The 19,566-nt window shown below is 40.2% G+C and overlaps 1 protein-coding gene across 1 annotated transcript; it reads right to left on the reverse strand.

Annotated features, from left to right (window-relative positions):
• Positions 1-1,957: 1,957 nt before the first annotated feature.
• LOC109971002 (RNA-binding motif, single-stranded-interacting protein 2-like) lies at positions 1,958-18,045 on the reverse strand. The gene is made up of 14 exons (XM_020618996.1): positions 17,872-18,045; positions 10,840-11,036; positions 7,954-8,012; positions 6,827-6,918; positions 4,566-4,723; positions 4,265-4,344; positions 4,017-4,126; positions 3,865-3,911; positions 3,684-3,777; positions 3,431-3,481; positions 3,139-3,249; positions 2,645-2,725; positions 2,457-2,547; positions 1,958-2,273 (listed from the first exon to the last, which is right to left on the reverse strand). Exons 1-13 carry the CDS (start codon positions 17,941-17,943, stop codon positions 2,470-2,472), a joined length of 1,230 nt encoding a protein of 409 aa, XP_020474652.1. The 5' UTR covers positions 17,944-18,045; the 3' UTR covers positions 1,958-2,273; positions 2,457-2,469.
• Between the last annotated feature and the right edge of the window lie 1,521 nt (positions 18,046-19,566).

Here is a 19,566-nt window from a genome sequence, read left to right on the forward strand (position 1 = left end):
ATGGCAAGAATGCAAGTTAACAAACAGGACTAGATGCATAATTTAACCATTTGAAATTGCAAATGGATGGAGTGCTGAATTACATTTTACACAAACCTATAATGCATGTGTAAAATATGATTTGGGCAGATGAGCAGGCAGCACCTGCCTTCATACCTGCAATATATTTCTATAGAGTTCCTACTTTTCCTAAAGTCATATTAACAACCACATCATGGGACGAATTATTTCCTTTTAGTGCTGCACGTTTACAAACAATTAATAACCCAAACGTGAATGTGTCAATCAAAAAACAATCTCAATAATCTCTATTAATTCATAGTGAAAAGTAAAAAAAGCCATGTGAGTCAGAGTGTGAAGTCATAATGTGAGGTGTCTCTTGGATATCTGTAGTATTGCATTTATAAGGATAATAAATTAACTGCATAGATCGTCAGACCTAGGGCATGTTTTCCAAATTTTGGACGGAACAGCAAGGAAAGGGTGTGGACACAGTACCAGCTGTGAACAGACATGAGACCTACTGTAGTTGGTTATTGCTTGTGAACCTTGTAGACGAACTGCATCTACATTGCTCTGGCAGGATGAGGTAAATCAAGGTTTTGAACATATATTTCTGTTACATTGTTCCCAGCAGCTTGGGCTTCTGTAACAATGCATCAGAAGCCAGGATACATAATTCATCTATGATCAGGAGTCACGTTCATAAAGTGCCAACACTGGTGACACAGACACAACTGAAATGTATAAAAAGGGTTAAAGCCTCTTTGACATAAGCACTGAAACCAGAACAAGAGAAGTATGCAAACATACAAACAGATCACTGTTTCAAAATAAAAGTCAAAAACATCTACTTCTATTTGAAGAACACAACACACTATCAAAAATAAAATCAAAACTTCTTTGTAAAATAGGAAATATCTCAAAAGTATTACAACAAAATGTATTTAAAAAAAATTAAGAAAACCTTTAAATAAGAAATGTAAAAACAAAAACGAGGGTGAAAAACAAAAAAGTAGAAGTAGATGCAAACACACAGCAGTGGCTAGTATTAAAGCAGCTGGCCCGCAATGATCCACCTCGATAGTGTTTTCTGAACATCTAACAGGACAGAGCTTCACCAGATGAGCCCTGTGTCTATGTACAAAGAACTTCATACTCTAATAACCACATCAAATTCTTGCTTCAGAACATAATTTCTTGGATTTAGTGTATATTCACCTTCCCTGTTTGTAAAAAAAAAAAAAGATATGAGGAAAAAACTGAAACCACAGCAACACAGAAATTGCTATGTTCAGACAATTTGTAATAACGGTGTTAATAAACGAACTGCACTGACAAAAGGACGGCAAAAGAAAGCCCAAATAAGTGTAAATCTTTTATTTACAGGCAGCTGTGTGTGAGATGTAATCCCTGTTAAGCAACCTTGGATTTCAAAGTGAAACTTTCTGATAATAATCTCTGGAATGGTTAAAATCTATTTAGCTCTTTTAAGTGACCATCATGTCATAAAGTGGTCCTATTCTTTATAATCTTCTGATTGTCTAAAGCTTTGTTGAGATTGTTGGAACTATACAGTATTTGAGAGGCAAGTGCCAAAAAGAAGTGAAGCCCACTTCAGGTAAAGGTTTCATAACCGATAAACTTGCTGCTGCTTCAAGAGAAGCTAATCCAGCAGCAGCACCATATCTGCTGAAAACGTGTCATCAGCTTTTTGAACAACTTCCGTTTGGTTTTTCCTTAACCTGTATTCAGATATTTGCACCTATCAATCAAACTAGAACACATGAAGCTAGCAACACACCAAAACACAGAATTATGTACAAAAAGGCAGGTTCAAACCCTGAAAGTAACATACTAAAGTAAAATCAGCACATTTTACAAAAGGTCCAAATAAAACATGACAAAAAATGCTGTTGAAATGTTCTTTTGTTTTCATTCTTGCTCCTCAGAATAGTATTATTAAAAAAAGTATATCATTTAAAAAAGCTTTTAAAGATGTAGTGTGTGTTGACTGTGTGTGTGTGTGACTTTTTTCTTGAATGTTATCAAAATAGACGCTCCTTCCATTCCCGTTGCCAGCCATCCTCCCACCTTGCTTTGTTTGGAGTAAAAGAGTTTGTTTTAAAATATGAGTTTGTAGAAATGTTTTTGGTCCTTTCTGTGTAACAGTCCATGTTCCCCCAGAGTTTGTGGTTCTTTACGTGCAGAGTCACTGTGCCTAGTTTCAGCACCCGGGCCCCTTGAGAGTCACTCCGGATCCAGAGGAAGTTCTTATACAGAGTGACAAGACCAGCCAATTAGAAACAAGAGCTGCTGCTGTTGCAGTTGCTACTGCACCATCTCCTTTTGCAGTTGCAACATTGCAAGAGAAATATGTTTTTGGATTACGTGCATGCACCGACAGAAATGCACAGAAGCAAACACAGACACAAACGCTAACAGTGATCACCCACCTCTGACACCTCTTCATTTGTTATGCTGGTAAGAGTAGGATGTGTGTTCTGTGGGTGTCTCTATGGCAACAGGTTGCTGGACGGCACTTTCCTGAGAAGGCGGCATCGAAGATGAAATCCATGAGTGACTGTTTCACATAATATTTTATTGTTACACTGTTCAAATGAGAGAAAACAAAGGTCATTACCTCAACAGAGATATTGGTGGCAGGCACTTGGGTGTACTGAGGGATGTAGGTCCCCTGCATAGATGCATTTGCAGGCATATACTGGAGGAGAATGGAAATTATATGTTTATTAGACATGACAGCAATAACACTGTCAAGTAAAGCTACACTAGACAATATTTAAGTATTAAATTACAACTTTTATCAGCCTAAATTAGATTTAAAGAAAAACACCCTGCCCCATCTGTGCTGTAGAATTTGGCAAATGCTAAATGAACACTCAGGAGAAGCTGAGATACTTTCTCTTCTTGTTCCTTTCATATCATCTTGTATAACACAATTTCAGACTGGCCAGTTTGGTGGATGTGACAGTTTATCGTGCTGTTTGACATCATCATTACATGACTTTTGTTTTCACAAAAAAGTAGCCCTCAGCTGTCATTCGGAGCAGCCAGCATGTCAAGTGGTTAAAAATCAATGACAGCTGGGTCCTAGATGTTCTGCAGTCTACGTACTGTGCCGCTGCTACCCAAGGATAGGTGGCTGAGCTGCTGCACCAGGGGCCCTATCATTGAGGTCGGCTGGATGGACATGGTGTGATCCATTCCTGGTGTCAGGACTGCTCCCTGTGAAAAACCACAGTGATGTTGGTGTTTGCCATTAAGATGAAGAGGCTGTTAAATAGTCTGTCAGAGCACTGATGGCAGTCTAACAGGGTTAAGACAGAGATTCATACATGTATATAAGACAACAGAAGATTAAAAGGTTTCAAATGCAACAAAAACATGATGGAAGGCAGATACTCACTGTGGGCGGCATGATGTATGACTGGTGGTGTATCCAGGATGGGTTGTGTACCTGTAGGAACAAAGACACAAGTGTACCAGGATAAGATTGCATTATATAAACAGCTCCAGCCAATTAAGAAGATAAAAAACAACCCCTGATAAGTTTTCCTTTGTTCAAGATCATTTTTAACAATTGGTATCATACAGTGAGAGTGTTGACAAAAGAGGATCTAGTAAGCCAACACCCCAGATTTATGGTCTGAAACTAATACCTGGTAGGTAGACAAAGGTGAGTGCATGTATGGGGAGAGGGAAGTTGGCCCAATCATCCGATTTGGGGCAATGCTGTAGGGAGAGGAGTAGAACCTGCAAAAAGAAACACAAAGTCATTAGTCACCACAACATGATCACATTCTCTCTGTACAAGGGCTATGTCAGAGTAGCAGTACTGACCCGTTCTGTAAGGCTGTGGTGGGGTCATAGGTAAGTGTCATTCCTCCCTGGGGGAAAAAGACAGATGTGTCATGATAAGGCCGGAGAATGTTTTATGTTTCTAGCCTCAAGCCATGTTACATCATAAGAAAAGCAGGTAGGGAGAAACTCACAGTCTCCCCGTCTCTCGTCCAGGCCCGGCCATTCTGCAGATATTTTCCTTGGCTCTGACGCTTCTTCTGGCCTCCATCAGCAAATTTACACAATAAGGGTTCTGATGGTACTGGGCCAGGAATTTTCAAATGAAACATTATCATGTTGGGTTAGATGATTTCCTCTTTATGCTTTGTAAGTTCTTTAAAAGATATACAAACAAGATGCCAGCTCAAAAAAAGAAAAAGAAAAAAGAAAGACAACTCACCTGGAACTCCAGGTGGAGTCTTTATATATTTTCCATTGAAATGTTGGATGATGGCTTCACATTTCTCTGTTGACTCCATCCTATAGAAGAAGGAAATCTTATGTTTATTAAAAGCGATCATTGTGTTGAACAGCAGCAGGTATCATGCTGTGTTAATGTTTCCATTTGGAGATTTTCTGCCACTAGAGGGCTCACTCATCATGATTAATACTAAAACAAAGCTGATATTTTCTTCAAAGCACACAAGGCTACATCATCACTAATCAACTTAAAGCAGCTGTCCTAATACCAAAGCTCATACCTGGCAAAGCCCACTCCTCGGCTGATTCCATTAGCATCACGGAGGATGCGTGTGGAAATGGCCTGGCTGAAGGGCTTCAGCATGTTCTCCAGCTCCTGCTCGTCCATGGACAGTGGCAGGTTGGAGATGTATAAGTTGGTGGGGTCCTGCTCCTGTTGCTAAATGCAGAGAAGCAAAAAGAGGATTAGGGAATATAGGATGCGGACCAGAGAGAGCTCTTCAGTGTTTCTGTGACAGAATCACAGCAGATGACAGGAGCCCTCCTAAATCCAGAGCCATGCAAAAGCTGTTAGTAGTAGAACAAGGGGTTTATGTTACCTTTTAACAGGAAGTGTATGAGATGTCTGATTTTTGGAAGGTGGCAGGTAGAGGACAATTTAAGGTTGATTTCATTTTGTCCTTGTGGAAGAAAATGAGCTGCATGAATGAGGTCTTAGGACTATTAAGATATTCAGAGATGGTGGGGATAATACTCTGAGTGAACTTCAGCTGAACTTTCATTTCAGCTTTCTCTATGTCTCTCTCTTCTACTTTTATTCATCCAACTTCATACGCTTCTCTCGTACTCTATTGCTCACGTTGTTACTGAAAGGGTTAAAGACAGGCCCATTGTGTGAGACTAGCCTGTTAAGAGGATGAACTGGCATGATTCAGGTAATGTGATATCAAAGCATAATTAGATTTCAAAAGGCTCTCCATCCTTGGATGATCTAAAATGAGTATGTGCTCTCGCTCGGTGTAGAAACACAGCCGAGATGTTTTGGACAAAGACCTTTGGAAATCATCTGAGGAACATCTAGAGCATTGTGTTATCATCTTCCCACAAGGAAAACATTATCATCCTGTTTCCTAGGTCATGGTAATAATATGTCACTTGTATTCAACCGGTTATATTCATGTGCCAATCCTGACCTTGACTGCAGGCACAGAGGGGGGCTCTGTCAGTTTGCATAGATCAGACAAATTATTTAGCTTTTCTAAATCTGAATGTGAAATGACTAGAAAGCAGCCTGAAAGTCTCTTAAAGTGCCACTGTTTCAGTTTATGCTTCAGAACTATTTTGTTGGCTTTTTTCTTTTCTTTGCCTCCTGCTCAAACAAATTTATGGTGACCAACGGTATCTTGCAAGATAACCAATCTGCATTACCCTCTAAGCATTATGCATATTCATTATCTCAAAGTGCAGATGTGATTAAAAAGCTGTAAACGCGGTGTGATTTAATTTCCACCCTATGAATAATGCATGTGTAATCGCTGTGACCTGTGGTGAAGGTGATTCCTCCTTCATCTCCCTCCTCCTCTTCCTCCTTCACAGCAGTGCAAACTAGTGATGAAGCTAGAACCCATGAGGACGAGCAGAGAAGACCTGCTGCGGATTTCAATCGCAAATGAGTCAGACTGAGCCAGGGACAAAGCTGGCGCAAACATAAGCCCCGCTGTGAATCCAGAGTGAAGGGGTGAGTGAAATAAAGTTATTCAACGAGCAAGAAGCAGTATGAATGTCAGTGATCTAGCTTAACGAGAGATCATCTTTCCCAGGGTGTTGCTGGTGTGCATGCTTTGTTAGTGTGTGCCATAATCCGCCTGAAGCAAGGCTGGTGAGGTGCATGTGTGCTCTGTGTGTGTGTGCGCGTGTGTGTTTGATGACAGGGCGGGCGGCTGGGCACAGGGCCTTTGCTGACTGGGGAGCTGCTCAGACACTGAGTCAGATGCCACCAGGGAGAACAGACAGGTCCTTTGTGCAGGGAGCTCAGAGAAAGCAGGCCCTGGGACACACTCCCCCAACTTTGTCACTAGCATGAAGCACAACACGTACAGTACATGCACTTCATGCACACACGTATACATTATACCCATGTGCATCTATGTAATCTTGTTTGTGCGCACACATACTGAATTCTACACTCCATTACTACCCATAAATACACTGGCTTAAGCATACACCTATATACACATGCAGTGCACCACCCAGCACAAACACACAAACTGAGACTTAATTGACCTCTATTTATATACCATGAATCGAAAGACAAGACATACAGAGAAAGAGCTTGAGACAGTTTGAAAACACATTTATAAGAAGCTGAACAACCTTCCTGCTGTGAGGTTAATGACCCATCATTTAATTTCTAATTAATAATTCCTCCAACCCTCAGTCCCTGTCAAAACACCTGAAAGGCTTTTCGTGTTCTGAGAATTTAACTCTGACCAACAATCAATTAATTAAGCTGACATCATGTTGCCTCAAGTGGGATTCTTACCTTGGCCATCTGAGCCTGCACTCCGCCCGCCTTCAGCGCTGTCACTGCCTTCTGAGCCGAGGCTGGACTGTCAAAGTCAACAAAGCCATAGCCTGCAGGGACCAAGACATACAGCAAGGCATACAGGTTATGATAACAAGCTATGAACACGGCAGGAAATCTACAGACACAGAGGTGTAATCAAAACCTATGAAGCACTCATAGTGTTTGAATCTGAAGAGCTGTGTTTGGTCTGTGCTTCCCCATGAAGGACAGATGTAGAGTTACACAACGCGGCCCCTATTATGTCACACAATACATGTCTGTTAAGTAGGAATAATATGACGCTTAATACACACTTAAAACTTGGCTAACAAAAACATAGACTTTTACTTTGAAGAGGGTATCAATAATATGCTGTAACCTCATAACTACAATCTAACTTTTACATAAATTACCGTAGAGATGACAAACTATCATGCTTGTGATATTATTTCACCTGTATGTTGTTGAAATGTAGTAAAAGTTTCAACTGACTGGATATGGTGTTAGTGAGTGCATCATCTACTGAAGGCATGAGGTCAGAGAGCAACGCCTCTGGGAACTGGACAGGCGCAATCTCACAGTACAGAACAGAGTGGAATATAGTAGTGTAAAAATAATAGTACCATTCAAATATTATGGATTTCAAATGTTCAGTTTCAGATTTATTGATTCGAGAGCATTGTTGTGTGGTATGGAATACAAACAAAATGTACAACACAATCATAACAGAACAACAGGAAACAGGAACAATATAAACAAAGGTAGAATCTTCTTTAAGCATTTAATAACTTTGGGTAATCAAATACTAAATACAATTTAAACAATACTTTGGCAAGTACTTCTCCCCATTATTGATAATGCTTAAATTCTGACATTTGTCATTATAGTTGTCATTGAGGTTGAGCAAAGCCTTTTTTTTCCTGGGACAATGGGAATTCTGGTGTTATTAATACCGTTACTAATGATGTGATAATCTTAAGCTGCAACAGCCTGTCAGTAGTTTTGGTTTTCATATAATTCGTATTTTCCCCATTAAAGCTCCTGTTGAAATTCAACATATAAATCACATTTTGATAAACTTTTGAGCTCACTGTACAGCTCACCTTTGCATTTGTTGGTAGTCTTGTCCAGGATGGCCTTGGTGGATACGATTTTCCCATACCTGAAAAACAGCAAGGATTCACTCAAGGATCATCCTTGTATGGTCTAAGGAAAATATTTACTTATTTACATTCAATACAACCACTGCAACATTGCTGAGGCAACCTGATTTCATGAACACCCTGTGAGACCATGCTCCATTAGGACTGACTTATAATTCAGTTTAATGGCAGTGAATAGAAGTGCACCATCTGATGAAAAATGGGAAAGTCTTTACAGGGGATGGAGGTGGTGGATGGGGACATATGGGGGACATAAATTAAACAAAATAAGAGTAATGTCTCATGGGGTTCTGGAAAGAACTATAGATTTTCTATATCGTACCCAGTCACACACACAGTTGTCAATAAGCAACATACCTCAAGGAGAGTCCAACATGATGTGACAATATGGCAAAAATAAATGTCTCTGCCACATTTTCAGATTGCTTTACAATGAACTATACATATGAAAATCCTGCACTATCTGCCCAACTGGTCAGATACTGCAGACTCATAACGCAGCGTTTGACTTGGCCCAGGCTCCTGTGCAGCAGAGTGTCTATCTGTTCCCATCTCTCCAGGCATGTGCATGCAGTGTAATCTGATACGCCACTCCTTGGCTGTCTTGTCCGATACTGGATCCCAGCCATACTCTCATTCTTCTAACCAGGCAGCATTAAACCCCACACTGGGTCTTAGTGCCCCTCACATGCAGCCCAGCCTTCATCCAGTGACACTGCACCACTGCCATATTTTGTCTGGGCTGGAATCATTTTCAAAATGCATTTTATTTAATAAGGATTCCACAATGACCTGCTATAATTGTAATCTCACAGTTAATCTGTTTAATCAGTTACTCCAAACTGGAAATTCAATTGATTCTTTTAAGTGGCTTTAAGATAAAAAAGAGACTGTGCAGTAAATCTGTAGTCTTTTACTGAGATGCATTGAAGTCACATGTTAAAATGATTCTTTCCATGTGAATATCCAAGAATTCTAAATTATTGATTTGGATACTACAACAGTAAATTGCACCACTATGCTTGGAATATAATTATATAATTATAATTGTAGTACTGACTACACAATGTGTTCACATTTTGCTTAAATGTGGCCTATCCAAACTCAAGATAAAGCGCTGCATAGAGACCAAACAATCATTGGTTTAATTCTAAAATACTGTTTACCATCTTCTAAAGTCTGCAATATAGAACTCACTTCCTCCTTTTGTTTGATAATATCAACCCCCTAAAGCCTACAAACACTTACAACTCACTTACTCAAAGGCTTTCTACAGTCGGATTTTTACATTCATTTTTAGGTTTTATATGTGATTATCATGCCTTTTGTTTAAATACTTCAACATGTGTTAAAAATTCTCTTTATATTATTTATTAGTTGGTGTTCAGGATACCACATAGACGTTGTAATATGTTCTAATCACACAGCGATCCAACCAGTCCACTGCTTCACATCATGATTTTAAGCTGTTAGCTATGCTTCCTGGACTCCCATGCTTACACGGTCGAGATGCTCATTTACTGACTTACGCTCTCGGACTACAATGATGCAGCCATGTGTGAGGGAACATGGCATACAGGGAACAAGGGAACATGGCAGGGAACATGGCATACAGGGAACATGGCATACAGGGAACAGCCGAATGTCCGTTCGAGCTCGGCCACCATAGACTGAGCAGGGCAGGAACCAGAGGGGCAGCGAGGCACCCAGAGAGACGACTGTGGTGGCTGGCGACGCAGAACTCCACACAACACCACCTGATACACAAACCGCGAACTCCTTTCACTCCTCCCCCTCTGATTCTCTCTACCCTCCCCCTTCACCTCCCCCAACTCCATGCTATTGCCCTTGTTTGTCTTTCCCTTTCCCCTGGGCTCGCCGTTTCCTGTAGGGTTGGGCAGCCTCATGTGAGCCATATCTTCCATACAGCTGTAAAATAGCAGGCCTCTCCCTCCCTCTCTCCCTTATTCAATCTCTCTATCTCCTCTCCCTCCTTTTCTCTCGCGCTTCTCCTCTGCTCTTCTGGTTCTCATCACTAGGCTCAGAATTCAATTAAGTGAACCCAGATCATTCATCTCAGCCCTACTTGTTTTGATGTCTTTCACTGAAGACCTAACAAACACATCAGATGGATTGGGTGATGCTGTTGTTTGATGAATGACTGCATGCTGGCTGCCCACAACAGAGTTTTAAGAGACTCACACTCACGCTGACGAGCAACATAAATAGTGTTGTTTTTACGCTGCATGCAGGATACAACCATGAATTAGGATAGCATAGTCTCATTGTCATCTTGCTGTCTTCTGGCAGACTAAAACACAGAGGAGCCATAATATATATAGGTTAAAAATAATAGAAGGAGCAAGAGGAGACGTGCAGAAAGAATTAGTGTGAGAGATGGAGACTAAACATTATGTACCTAGTTGTTGGAAAGTCTGTGTTTAGCTGTGCCAAACTGAAAGGTCTTAGTTCACAGTCCAAATGAGTGTTGCTTTTTCCATAAGTCCGCTAAATGATGGGCCTTAAAAACGGTGGATGAAAATGTGACCCTCTCCCCCATTCCAAATCCATGCTAAGGTGTGGTTTAGCACTGATGTGAATTTCAAGTGAAAGGAAGTCATCCATCCACTGTATTTGTCCATGTAGTCATGTTCTCCATTCAGCCTTTCAGCCAGCACCTATCTAGGCTATCAGTTCAGTCATCGCTCTGTTATGCTTTAATCAACTCTGCTCCTCTAACCTGGTTCATGCTGGCAGTGGGCAGCCAGAGCAGGAGTTGTCTGTGCAAACAGACACTGAATTTGAAGTTGGATTTGGGCGACTTACGGTTGACAGAGTTGGACCAGATCCTGGTCTGTGGTTCCTGGGTGGAGGCCACGAATGTACAGGTTTGTTTTGCTCAGCTGCTCCCCCCCACTGCTACTGCTGCTGCCGCCATTGCTGATGGTGGTGGTGTTGCTGTTGTTGTTGTTGTTGGGGCTTGAGGGAGTCATCTGATGGTTGGAGGAGGACACATACGTCTGCTGTAGAACAAATAGAGGGCATAGTCAGATTTGAGATGGTAAGACCGTACACTGATGTGGTAAGTGACTGGATGCAAAGCAAGTTAATGGGCCACTAACTGACTTGATAGATAGATAGATAGATAGATAGATAGATAGATAGATAGATAGACAGTAAAAACAAAAGGAAACAGTGCGCAGTGTCATAGTGAAATGGGATTATAATATTATGGAGCTGAGTAGTGACGTCGCATTTCCATGTCTAAAAGTCCAGATCACAAGAGTTGTATGGTCTGAAGGACAAATGACTTTTTCAGTCTGTCCGTTGAGCAGGAGAGAAACAACAGCCTACTGCTGAATGAACTCCTCTGCCTTTTGATGGTGCTGTGCTGTCCAGGATGGACAGCAGCTTACTGAGGGTCCTCTTCTCCACTATGGATGTACCCACTACAGAGCCAGCTTTCCTCACCAGCTTGTTCAAACTACATCAGGAGAAAGTAAATTACAGACACAAATTAGCCAGAATAGCGGCTGGTTTAACCTGATGATACTGTGTCAAATGTATCCAAATGGGGCCACGTTATCAGAGCCAGGATATCAATAGCAATTTAGCTGCTTCGTCGAACTTGACGTGTCAGGTGAAATGAGGTGGAAGATAACAGCAGCATATTGTAAATGTAAATGAAAAATGTATGAATAAATTAATGCTGTGTAATTTATACAAATTTATCCAAATGAAAACATGAAGAACACTATGCAAGGCTATATTATGTGTGTTGAATGTGTAAATATTCATTAAAAGGTCAAAATAAGATCACAAGGCTTTACTTTTTAGACAAAGTCTTACAAAACATTCAAGCCAAACCAAGCTCTATAACAAGCAGGTTACACAGATTCATCAAATATTTTGCTTTCAGCCTCTCAACAAGGACCAGCAGTAATTTAGTCTGTCCAGTCTCTCCAATATATCCTGCTTGACTGGGTGACAAATGAACAGTGGCTGTACAAATCAATGTTGACTATTCATTTGTGCAAAAATAAATGAAAACTGGGATTGTTTTTGAACAGTGATGATCCAGTAGTTACTGGTGTAAGACTGAATATTGATTGGTATTGGTATTTATAATGATGTCATTTTTCTATGTCAGTTGAATCATACCAAAAAGAGCATAAATATGTTAACAGACTAGTTATTAACTTATTCACTAAGATAATAATAAACTTTATGTCAGACTTGTTGGCTTCTGGGCTGATATTTCAAGGAATAATAATTTGTTTGCAAGAAATTTTAAACTGTTTTACAATGATACTGACTTTACCCTATGTAGTAAAACATTGTTCCTTATAAATGCATTTAACTTGCATTTGTGAAGGCTGAGATTCAAAATCACTGTTTAACTGCTGTGTATGTACATCAGACGCACAAAGTACTGATTCACACAGAGGTCTATTGTAGGTTGTCTACACAACACAGAATACACAGTGGCTGGCTGTAAATGTTAAGACCTTACCTTCATTGATATATATTTAACAATACTTGTGGCACAAAAGGTAACTGTAAAAATGTATAGAATATGTGAAAACCGGGCCTCTTTACAAATGCAAAAATGGACAGTGTAATATTAAATCTGGCTTCATTCCCTTCTGCTGCTAGAGAGGCTTTTATGCTGTGGATTGAAGCTGAACAGATTTTTGTGGTGAATAGTTTTCATTTGAACTGTTTGAAAAAGTCTAAGTCAAGAATGTCCACAGGGGAATCTCTGGACTATCAACAGTAACCACAACATTGTTTCTGTAAAGAGACATTTATTTTGGCTATTTCAAATAAAATTTTTAGTATTGTCTTGAGGTGTTGGCAGAAATCTTAAACTATTTGCACAACTAGATAAAACTAGGTTTTTTGCCATAGTCTCTCAGACTGTGTATATATCAACAATGTAAACAATTACATTCTCTGGGTCTGTGCTTCTACATAAATCTGCTGAACTGATTTCATGATCAGGTTGTTCAGCTGCCTCTGCACACTGCTCATATATGTAACTATGAAAGGAGCACTGTACAGATGCTTTACTCACGGCGGTTCATCGGTAAAATATGTGCTCATATCTGTAATCACATGACAACAACCAAAACATTCAGCCAGAGTCATAAAGAGCTCTCTTCAGCAACAAAATTTACTATGCACTATGCACCATGGTTTCCAACAAAATAAGCAGAATCCGTAAGAAAATAAAATATCAGCTAAATTTGGCCTTGGTGTTCTCTTGCTCGTTTTGCTGGAGGAGGAAGCATTTGATTAGTTAGGGTCAGCAGGCGCAGCCCCAGGGAACAATAGGACGGCTTGTTGGACACCACGGGGTCACCACTGGGCCACCAGATTATTAAAAGAAAGGGGGTTGTCAAAAGACTGCTGGAATCAGGCTAATTATGGCCTCTTTCTATGTCTCTCTGCTGTGGATTTGATCAAACCAACTAGTACAAGTTTAATTCAGATTCCAGAAACACAAAACTGTTAGGGAACATCACGGGTCACAAAATGAAAACTAAAATTTGAGCATTTGTTTTATACTTGCAATTTTTGCTTTGATATAAAAACTAAACAGTGAGATTTCAGTCTCTGAAAAATGCTCAACACTGTCCAATAAGACCCTGGGAAAAATCAACCAATCGTATGCGCTCCAAAGAGCCTCATCCAATCAGTTAACAGAGCTCTAAATAATCGTACTTTTATTGGTCCCTTCAGTCAACGGATGTCTTCCTGTCGTGAAGATAGTTAGTGTTAGCAGTTGTTTTTTAACGTTAGATGTAGCCTACATATTAGCTTGTTATCCACAACATTACAGTTACAGCGAGGTTAGACGTAACCGTTTACCAGTATAAAATGTTTCCACATCTAAGGCAGTTAATAAGGAATCTTTTTACTTTTTTAAACACTTTATATGATTAGATTATCCCTTACACACCACCAGGTAGGCATCTGATGGGCCCCAGACTCGTTTTTGCAGCACATGGCAACGACCACAAACATACAGCCAAAGTCTTAATGAACTGTCTTCAGTGACAACAGCAAAGAGTCCTGCAACAAATGGTCTGGGCTCCACAGGAGCCTGATCTCAACATCAGGGAGTCAGTCTGTGTTCACATGAAGAGGCAGATGCAACCGAGGCAGCCTAAATCCACAGAGGAAGCTTGTCAAGGTGGTCACATAAAATATTGACTAGTGTTTTTCTGTTGACTATGCTTTGTATTAAGTGAATTGGTTTTAAAAAGTAAATCGTGGCATTGTTTTTGAAAGCATATTAACTAGTGTGTGCAACTTTTGCACATACTGTAGAAAGATGATTGCAGACACTCTTGACATGAGTACCAACAGCAGTGATTCTTTTGCATGCTTGCCTGTATCACCACTATCCGGCAGGCTTGTTTTACAAACTGTTTTGGAATCAGCCTTCAACACTCACTGTTTTTGTTTTTTTTTTGTCAAGCTGAGTGACTCACAGGACCCATTCATTCATCTTGGTGCGTTAATCTCCATCTCTTCTTAAGTATCAATAGGACAGACTATAAATAGGACATTGTTTGTTTTACCATAATCTCAACCTCTTTCTGTGCTTTCCCTTGCCGTCACTCTAGGTGGCCTGTGCAGGCTATCAGGAAGGATGCACCTGCAAAGGCCTGGGGAGATATGATCTGACAGGAGACTAAGTCCGGGCCCAGGTCTGGCTTGTGAGGTCTGTCTAATTGGGATCTGAGTTTGTTAGTGGAAAGTGTTAATCCGTCTCATGTGCCCTCTAGTCAGAAGGTAGTGTGTCATTAAGCCTGCTAGGCTCCCTCTGAGAAAAGGATGGATGTGAGTCAGCTCCATACCTACACCCCATCTGACCACCCAGCCTCAGCTCCAGATGTTTTGCTATCCATGTAAGGTAATGCCTGCTGTGCTGGTGCAAGCACAAGCAAACATACAGTATATGTAGAAAAACACAAGTAGAAGGTAAGGTTGGAGAGCGTGATGATGTTCTTAACACAACGAACACAACTCTTATTTTACATCCTGCATGTAGCTACTAAGTGCCCAAAAACCTGACCTCCTGGCATGTTAAATGATTTCCTTCCTGCTTCTAACTCTTCAATCCACAGCTGTCTGCATATCTGTTTACACTGCTCCTTACACCTGTGAGCATTCTTTACATTCCTCTGCAATACACAAATGTTTGTGTTTCTCTTTGTGAGGTGGACAGTGGTTGGGTAGATTAGAGTTCAAGCTAGCTCAGCTACATTCCCAGTGGCAACACAGTTCTGTGGGAACTGGGCTTGTTGACAAGACAAGATCAACCCTGAGAAGTACAGGAAATCCTCCTGCGTGCCCATAAAAGATTCACTCATTTACAATTTCAAAAAAATATAAACATTGAATTAAAAACATGTGTTTCTATTTATAATATATATATTAACCTGTTTACCCTATATGCTTTTGAACAATTGATGTTCAGTTATTTCCAGCCACTGCACAGAGAACCTGGAAATGTATACAGTCTTCACATCCCTGCTACTATCAGAGTATGCAATTATCAGTGTAGCAAGATAAATAAGCACTTTGTGCTATTATTATAGACAAGCAAGATGCATAACTACAGTAAGTGGCCTAGAGCATGGTGCAGAGAGAGGGAGCAGCTGAAGACTGATGAGATGATTACAGTGGGAAGGAGCAGAGGTGATGCCTGTAGGGAGTGCAGGTGACTCAAGGGCTTCTTCATCTGAGAGAGTACAATGAGTGGTAAGTGATGCAGGATGTATGCCTTTAACTCTGCAGTAACGGTAGGAGCCTATCTCGCACATTAATGCTACAGCTGATGAGGATGTTAAAGCAATCTTACAAAAAATTCTTCTCCCCAGTCTTCACTCCATTTAGTGTTTTGATTTTATTATCTTTATCCCAAGATAAGCATTTAGTTGAAACTATAAGTTTCAAACATGAATTATTTAAATGAATCCCAAAATAAAATGTTTTGCTTATCATTGTCAACATAATTGTATATTCCATTATCATATAGTAGTTTTTCAATAATGCATAATTAAACAGCCAAAATCATCATCTCTAGATTGTCAAAACAGTCGTGCTTGTTTATGCTGTGTAACAACTATATGTTTATGATTACATGACAAACTGTATTATGATTGAGAGGGAAACAGAGTCCTACCTCCCTGGTTAAAGAAACTTTTAATGGCACAGTGGAAAAGATCATTGCGTTTCAGACACTCTCTTTATGGTATTTCTGCAGCTGCAGGCAAAAAAGAAAGCAGGAACAACAGTGCCAGGTGGAAAGAACCAAAGAAAAGTGGTGAAAATCCTTGGTGTTCTGTGTCTAAGAGGTGAGACTTCTCCTGGCGCTCCTTTTCCTGACTTAATCCAGTTTCCTTAAAAACACCTGAAAAATCTTAACATGTCTTTAAAAAGTCTGCTTTCAATAGGCATGAAGTACACTGAAGAGAGGGCCAAAGGTAAATTGTCTGGACAAGGGATTCATCGGTTAGGAGCAATGTTCAGCCTCTCTTCTCCATGCGAACTGACAGTGGAAATCAAGGTATGTGGAGCACACAGGGGAGAGGGAAAAAAGACGAGGGAGTTAATTGAAAGCAGAGGTAAAGGAGGGGTGGGGGTCTCTTAATCCCTTTCTTTTCCCCGCCCTTTTTCTCGTAGTAAAAGACTCAGGCCAGGGGTTACAACTTGACACTGGATTTACAAGTCTTACTCTCTGTGTGACTTTGGCGCTCAAACAATGACAAATGTGTGACAAAAAAGTGCACGCATGTGTTCTTTCAAGGAAAAGGTTTGCCTTTGCAAAGCCCTCTTGAAATAAACACATTGTCTCAGTCCGGGATTCCAAGAATTCCAGGTCGTTAATCTGAGCAATCTGAATTCCTGAAAGCCATGAGGCAGGGAGAGGAATAATACTGGGAGGTGTTTGATTTCAGCTTTACTGAAACATTATTTAAGAAATGCAGAGTCATATACCATTTCAGTCACACTTTAGCAGCAACATTATGAGATATAATCTTGATAAACACATTTGTAAAGCTTTAAAATTAGGATCTCTATCCCACCAAATCTAATGATTTGTACAGAAACGGTGTCTGAAAATACATAACTGTGCCACAGGCTTTAGAACACAAGCTAATCAGATTTAGACCTTTATATATCATTTGCTCTACAGTTGACCTCCATATTCAATTTGGACATATATCTTAGAGCTATTTTAGCTACTGTGTTATTACATGGGCTCTGTTAGTTTCCTCTTTGGTGCCATGCAAACCCCTCTCATCATTAGTAGGACTGAAGAGGTGGGGCATAACCGTGCGCGTAAATGGGCCAAAAAAGGGGGAAAACTTTGCTAACTTGTGGATAATTCAGTGGAAACAATACCTAAACGAGGACGTGCCTGATTGAATATCCACGTATTCATGTAAAACTCAAATATAATTACCTTTTATAAGCTTGTTGGGAACCTTATGGGCATCTACGGCCAATCTGTAAACTGCACTCACTGGGCTATGTTCAGGAAGAGAACAGCGACCGTATCGGAACAAATGAAGGCGAACCGTAGTAGAAATCTACAGGCAACAATGTAACGGGCCCCGTGTTAGTTGTAACAGTGTAACAACAACAACATCCAAAAGAAAAAACAGCAAAGGTTGCAACAGCAAGTAAGAGAGTTTAAGCGTCGCATGTGAGCCACTTTCAAGGACATTGCAGCTAAAACAACCGAGCAGGTTCTAACTAGGAGCTCGAGCACCGCATCGAGTTATTACTGAGTTTTGGTAAGAGAGGACAGAAGTGCGCTGTGGTGTTGTTATTTACCTTCTTGTTGTTTTTGCCGGTGTAGCCGTTATATGCGTTGATTCCTGTCCTTGGCGGCGCAGAGAGCAGCATTTTTACGCGGCGCTGTGTCCGGAGGAGCGGAGAGCGGAGAGCCACGGCAGTCAGCTGACGTCAGCCAGGGAAACTGAGCCAGGAGCAGAGGTGGTGATTGGAGCCGCTGCTTCCCAGCACCCTGATGTGCTCCACACACTCCACTGTGTTATTCCTGACTTTATCTCTGGGTTTCATGCTCGGGGCCTCATCAAGCCTGCTTTCAAACTACTAAATAATAGTTCACTGTCAGACTAAATCAAGTCACGTCAGTTTTACTTATATAGACCAATATCACAAATTTGTCTCCTGGGCTTTATAACCTGTACAGCGATTTCTGTTCTTAGAGAGGGTTTTGGTTTGAATACAGGTAAAATGGCACAGAGATACTGTATATTGCAGTACCAGTGTATAAGTCATCTGTCAACAGTTTGACAAATACAGGCTCTTTAAAAGTTTTTTTTTTTCTAATATTTTTACCAGGGTCAGAACTGGAAATTGGGATTTTGAGACTTGGTGCAGAAACATGGATGTTGCCCTTTGAATCTCACATTTTACCCTTTGAGTGAGTCCTTTTAGCAGCTCATATGTGTTGAGCCATCCAGCTGTTAGGCCAAGAGGCAATAATACACCAAACATGAAAAGGAATAGCCCAATCTGCTTATTTCCAGACATTACTCACTTTGACCTGGAATAACATTTACTGTTGAAACAAATAAAGTTTTTTTTTAATTTAAAAATACTTTTTGTCCTGAAGCCAGTTAAAGGCAACTTGTCTTTATTAGTAGATAGTGAAAATAGCTGGAACATTTTGTTCATAGTAAGATATAAAAAGTATAATTCAGGTTATCTTCAACCAGCGCCTTGTGTTCTCAGTGTTTGCTGTAATTACAATTTAAAAACTGTTGTTTGGTAATGTAGAACTTTATGTAGGTCCAAGTCTTTGGGAGCAACAGCCTTCATTATTCAAATCCCTCCTAAAAAAAAAGCCTAATCATCAAAATATGCATTTTTACAAACTCAAATGTCACATCCTTGTTTTCTTAACTGGAGCCTCTGTTAACTGTGACTTCAGCGAATAGCCAAGTATGGCATCAAAGTATTTGTATTTTACAGGCAACACAAATTAAGATGTATAAAAATTGGTTATCTGGTTTGCAGCTAACATTGTTGCTCTCTTTTACAGTTTGTGCATTTTGTCAAAGAGCACAGATGCATCCTGTAAGGGTAGAAAAGCTTTGAAACACCATTTACACCCTCATGACGCACTAAACAAATTACATGTATTCATAATTTAGCAGCTGGCTAACCATTAGCTACAGAGGATCATGGAGGCTCTGAAATAGATTCTTGCCTTTAAATATACAACAAATTCAAGTAAACAATGCAAAAACATTAAAAACATGAACACAAAGGGTTTAAATGTTCTACATACTAGCTACATACATAGCTACAATCAAAGTAATATAAGTTAAATGAGGATAGTATATAGTCAGTGAGAAGCTCGACGCATTGATCTGGTGAACATATACCTGACATTTGTTATGGTGTTTTATTTGGCTGTGGTAAAAAACTGAATAATCTTAATCTTTCTGGAGCTAACCCAGAAATAATTCTTGATAAATAACTGTCTAACCTACTCAA

This window comes from Monopterus albus, unplaced genomic scaffold (assembly GCF_001952655.1).
Source record: "Monopterus albus unplaced genomic scaffold, M_albus_1.0 scaffold6.1, whole genome shotgun sequence".
Classification (NCBI taxonomy): Eukaryota; Metazoa; Chordata; class Actinopteri; order Synbranchiformes; family Synbranchidae; genus Monopterus; species Monopterus albus.

Coding starts and splice junctions, on each gene's coding strand:
- LOC109971002 (XM_020618996.1), bottom strand. CDS start 17,943: ATGCTGCTCTCTGCGCCGCCAAGGACAGGAATCAACGCATATAACGGC. Junction 11,037..17,871: donor CCGGCAAAAACAACAAGAAG/GTAAATAACAAC, acceptor TTTGTTCTACAG/CAGACGTATGTGTCCTCCTC. Junction 3,250..3,430: donor CATACATCATGCCGCCCACA/GTGAGTATCTGC, acceptor GGTTTTTCACAG/GGAGCAGTCCTGACACCAGG.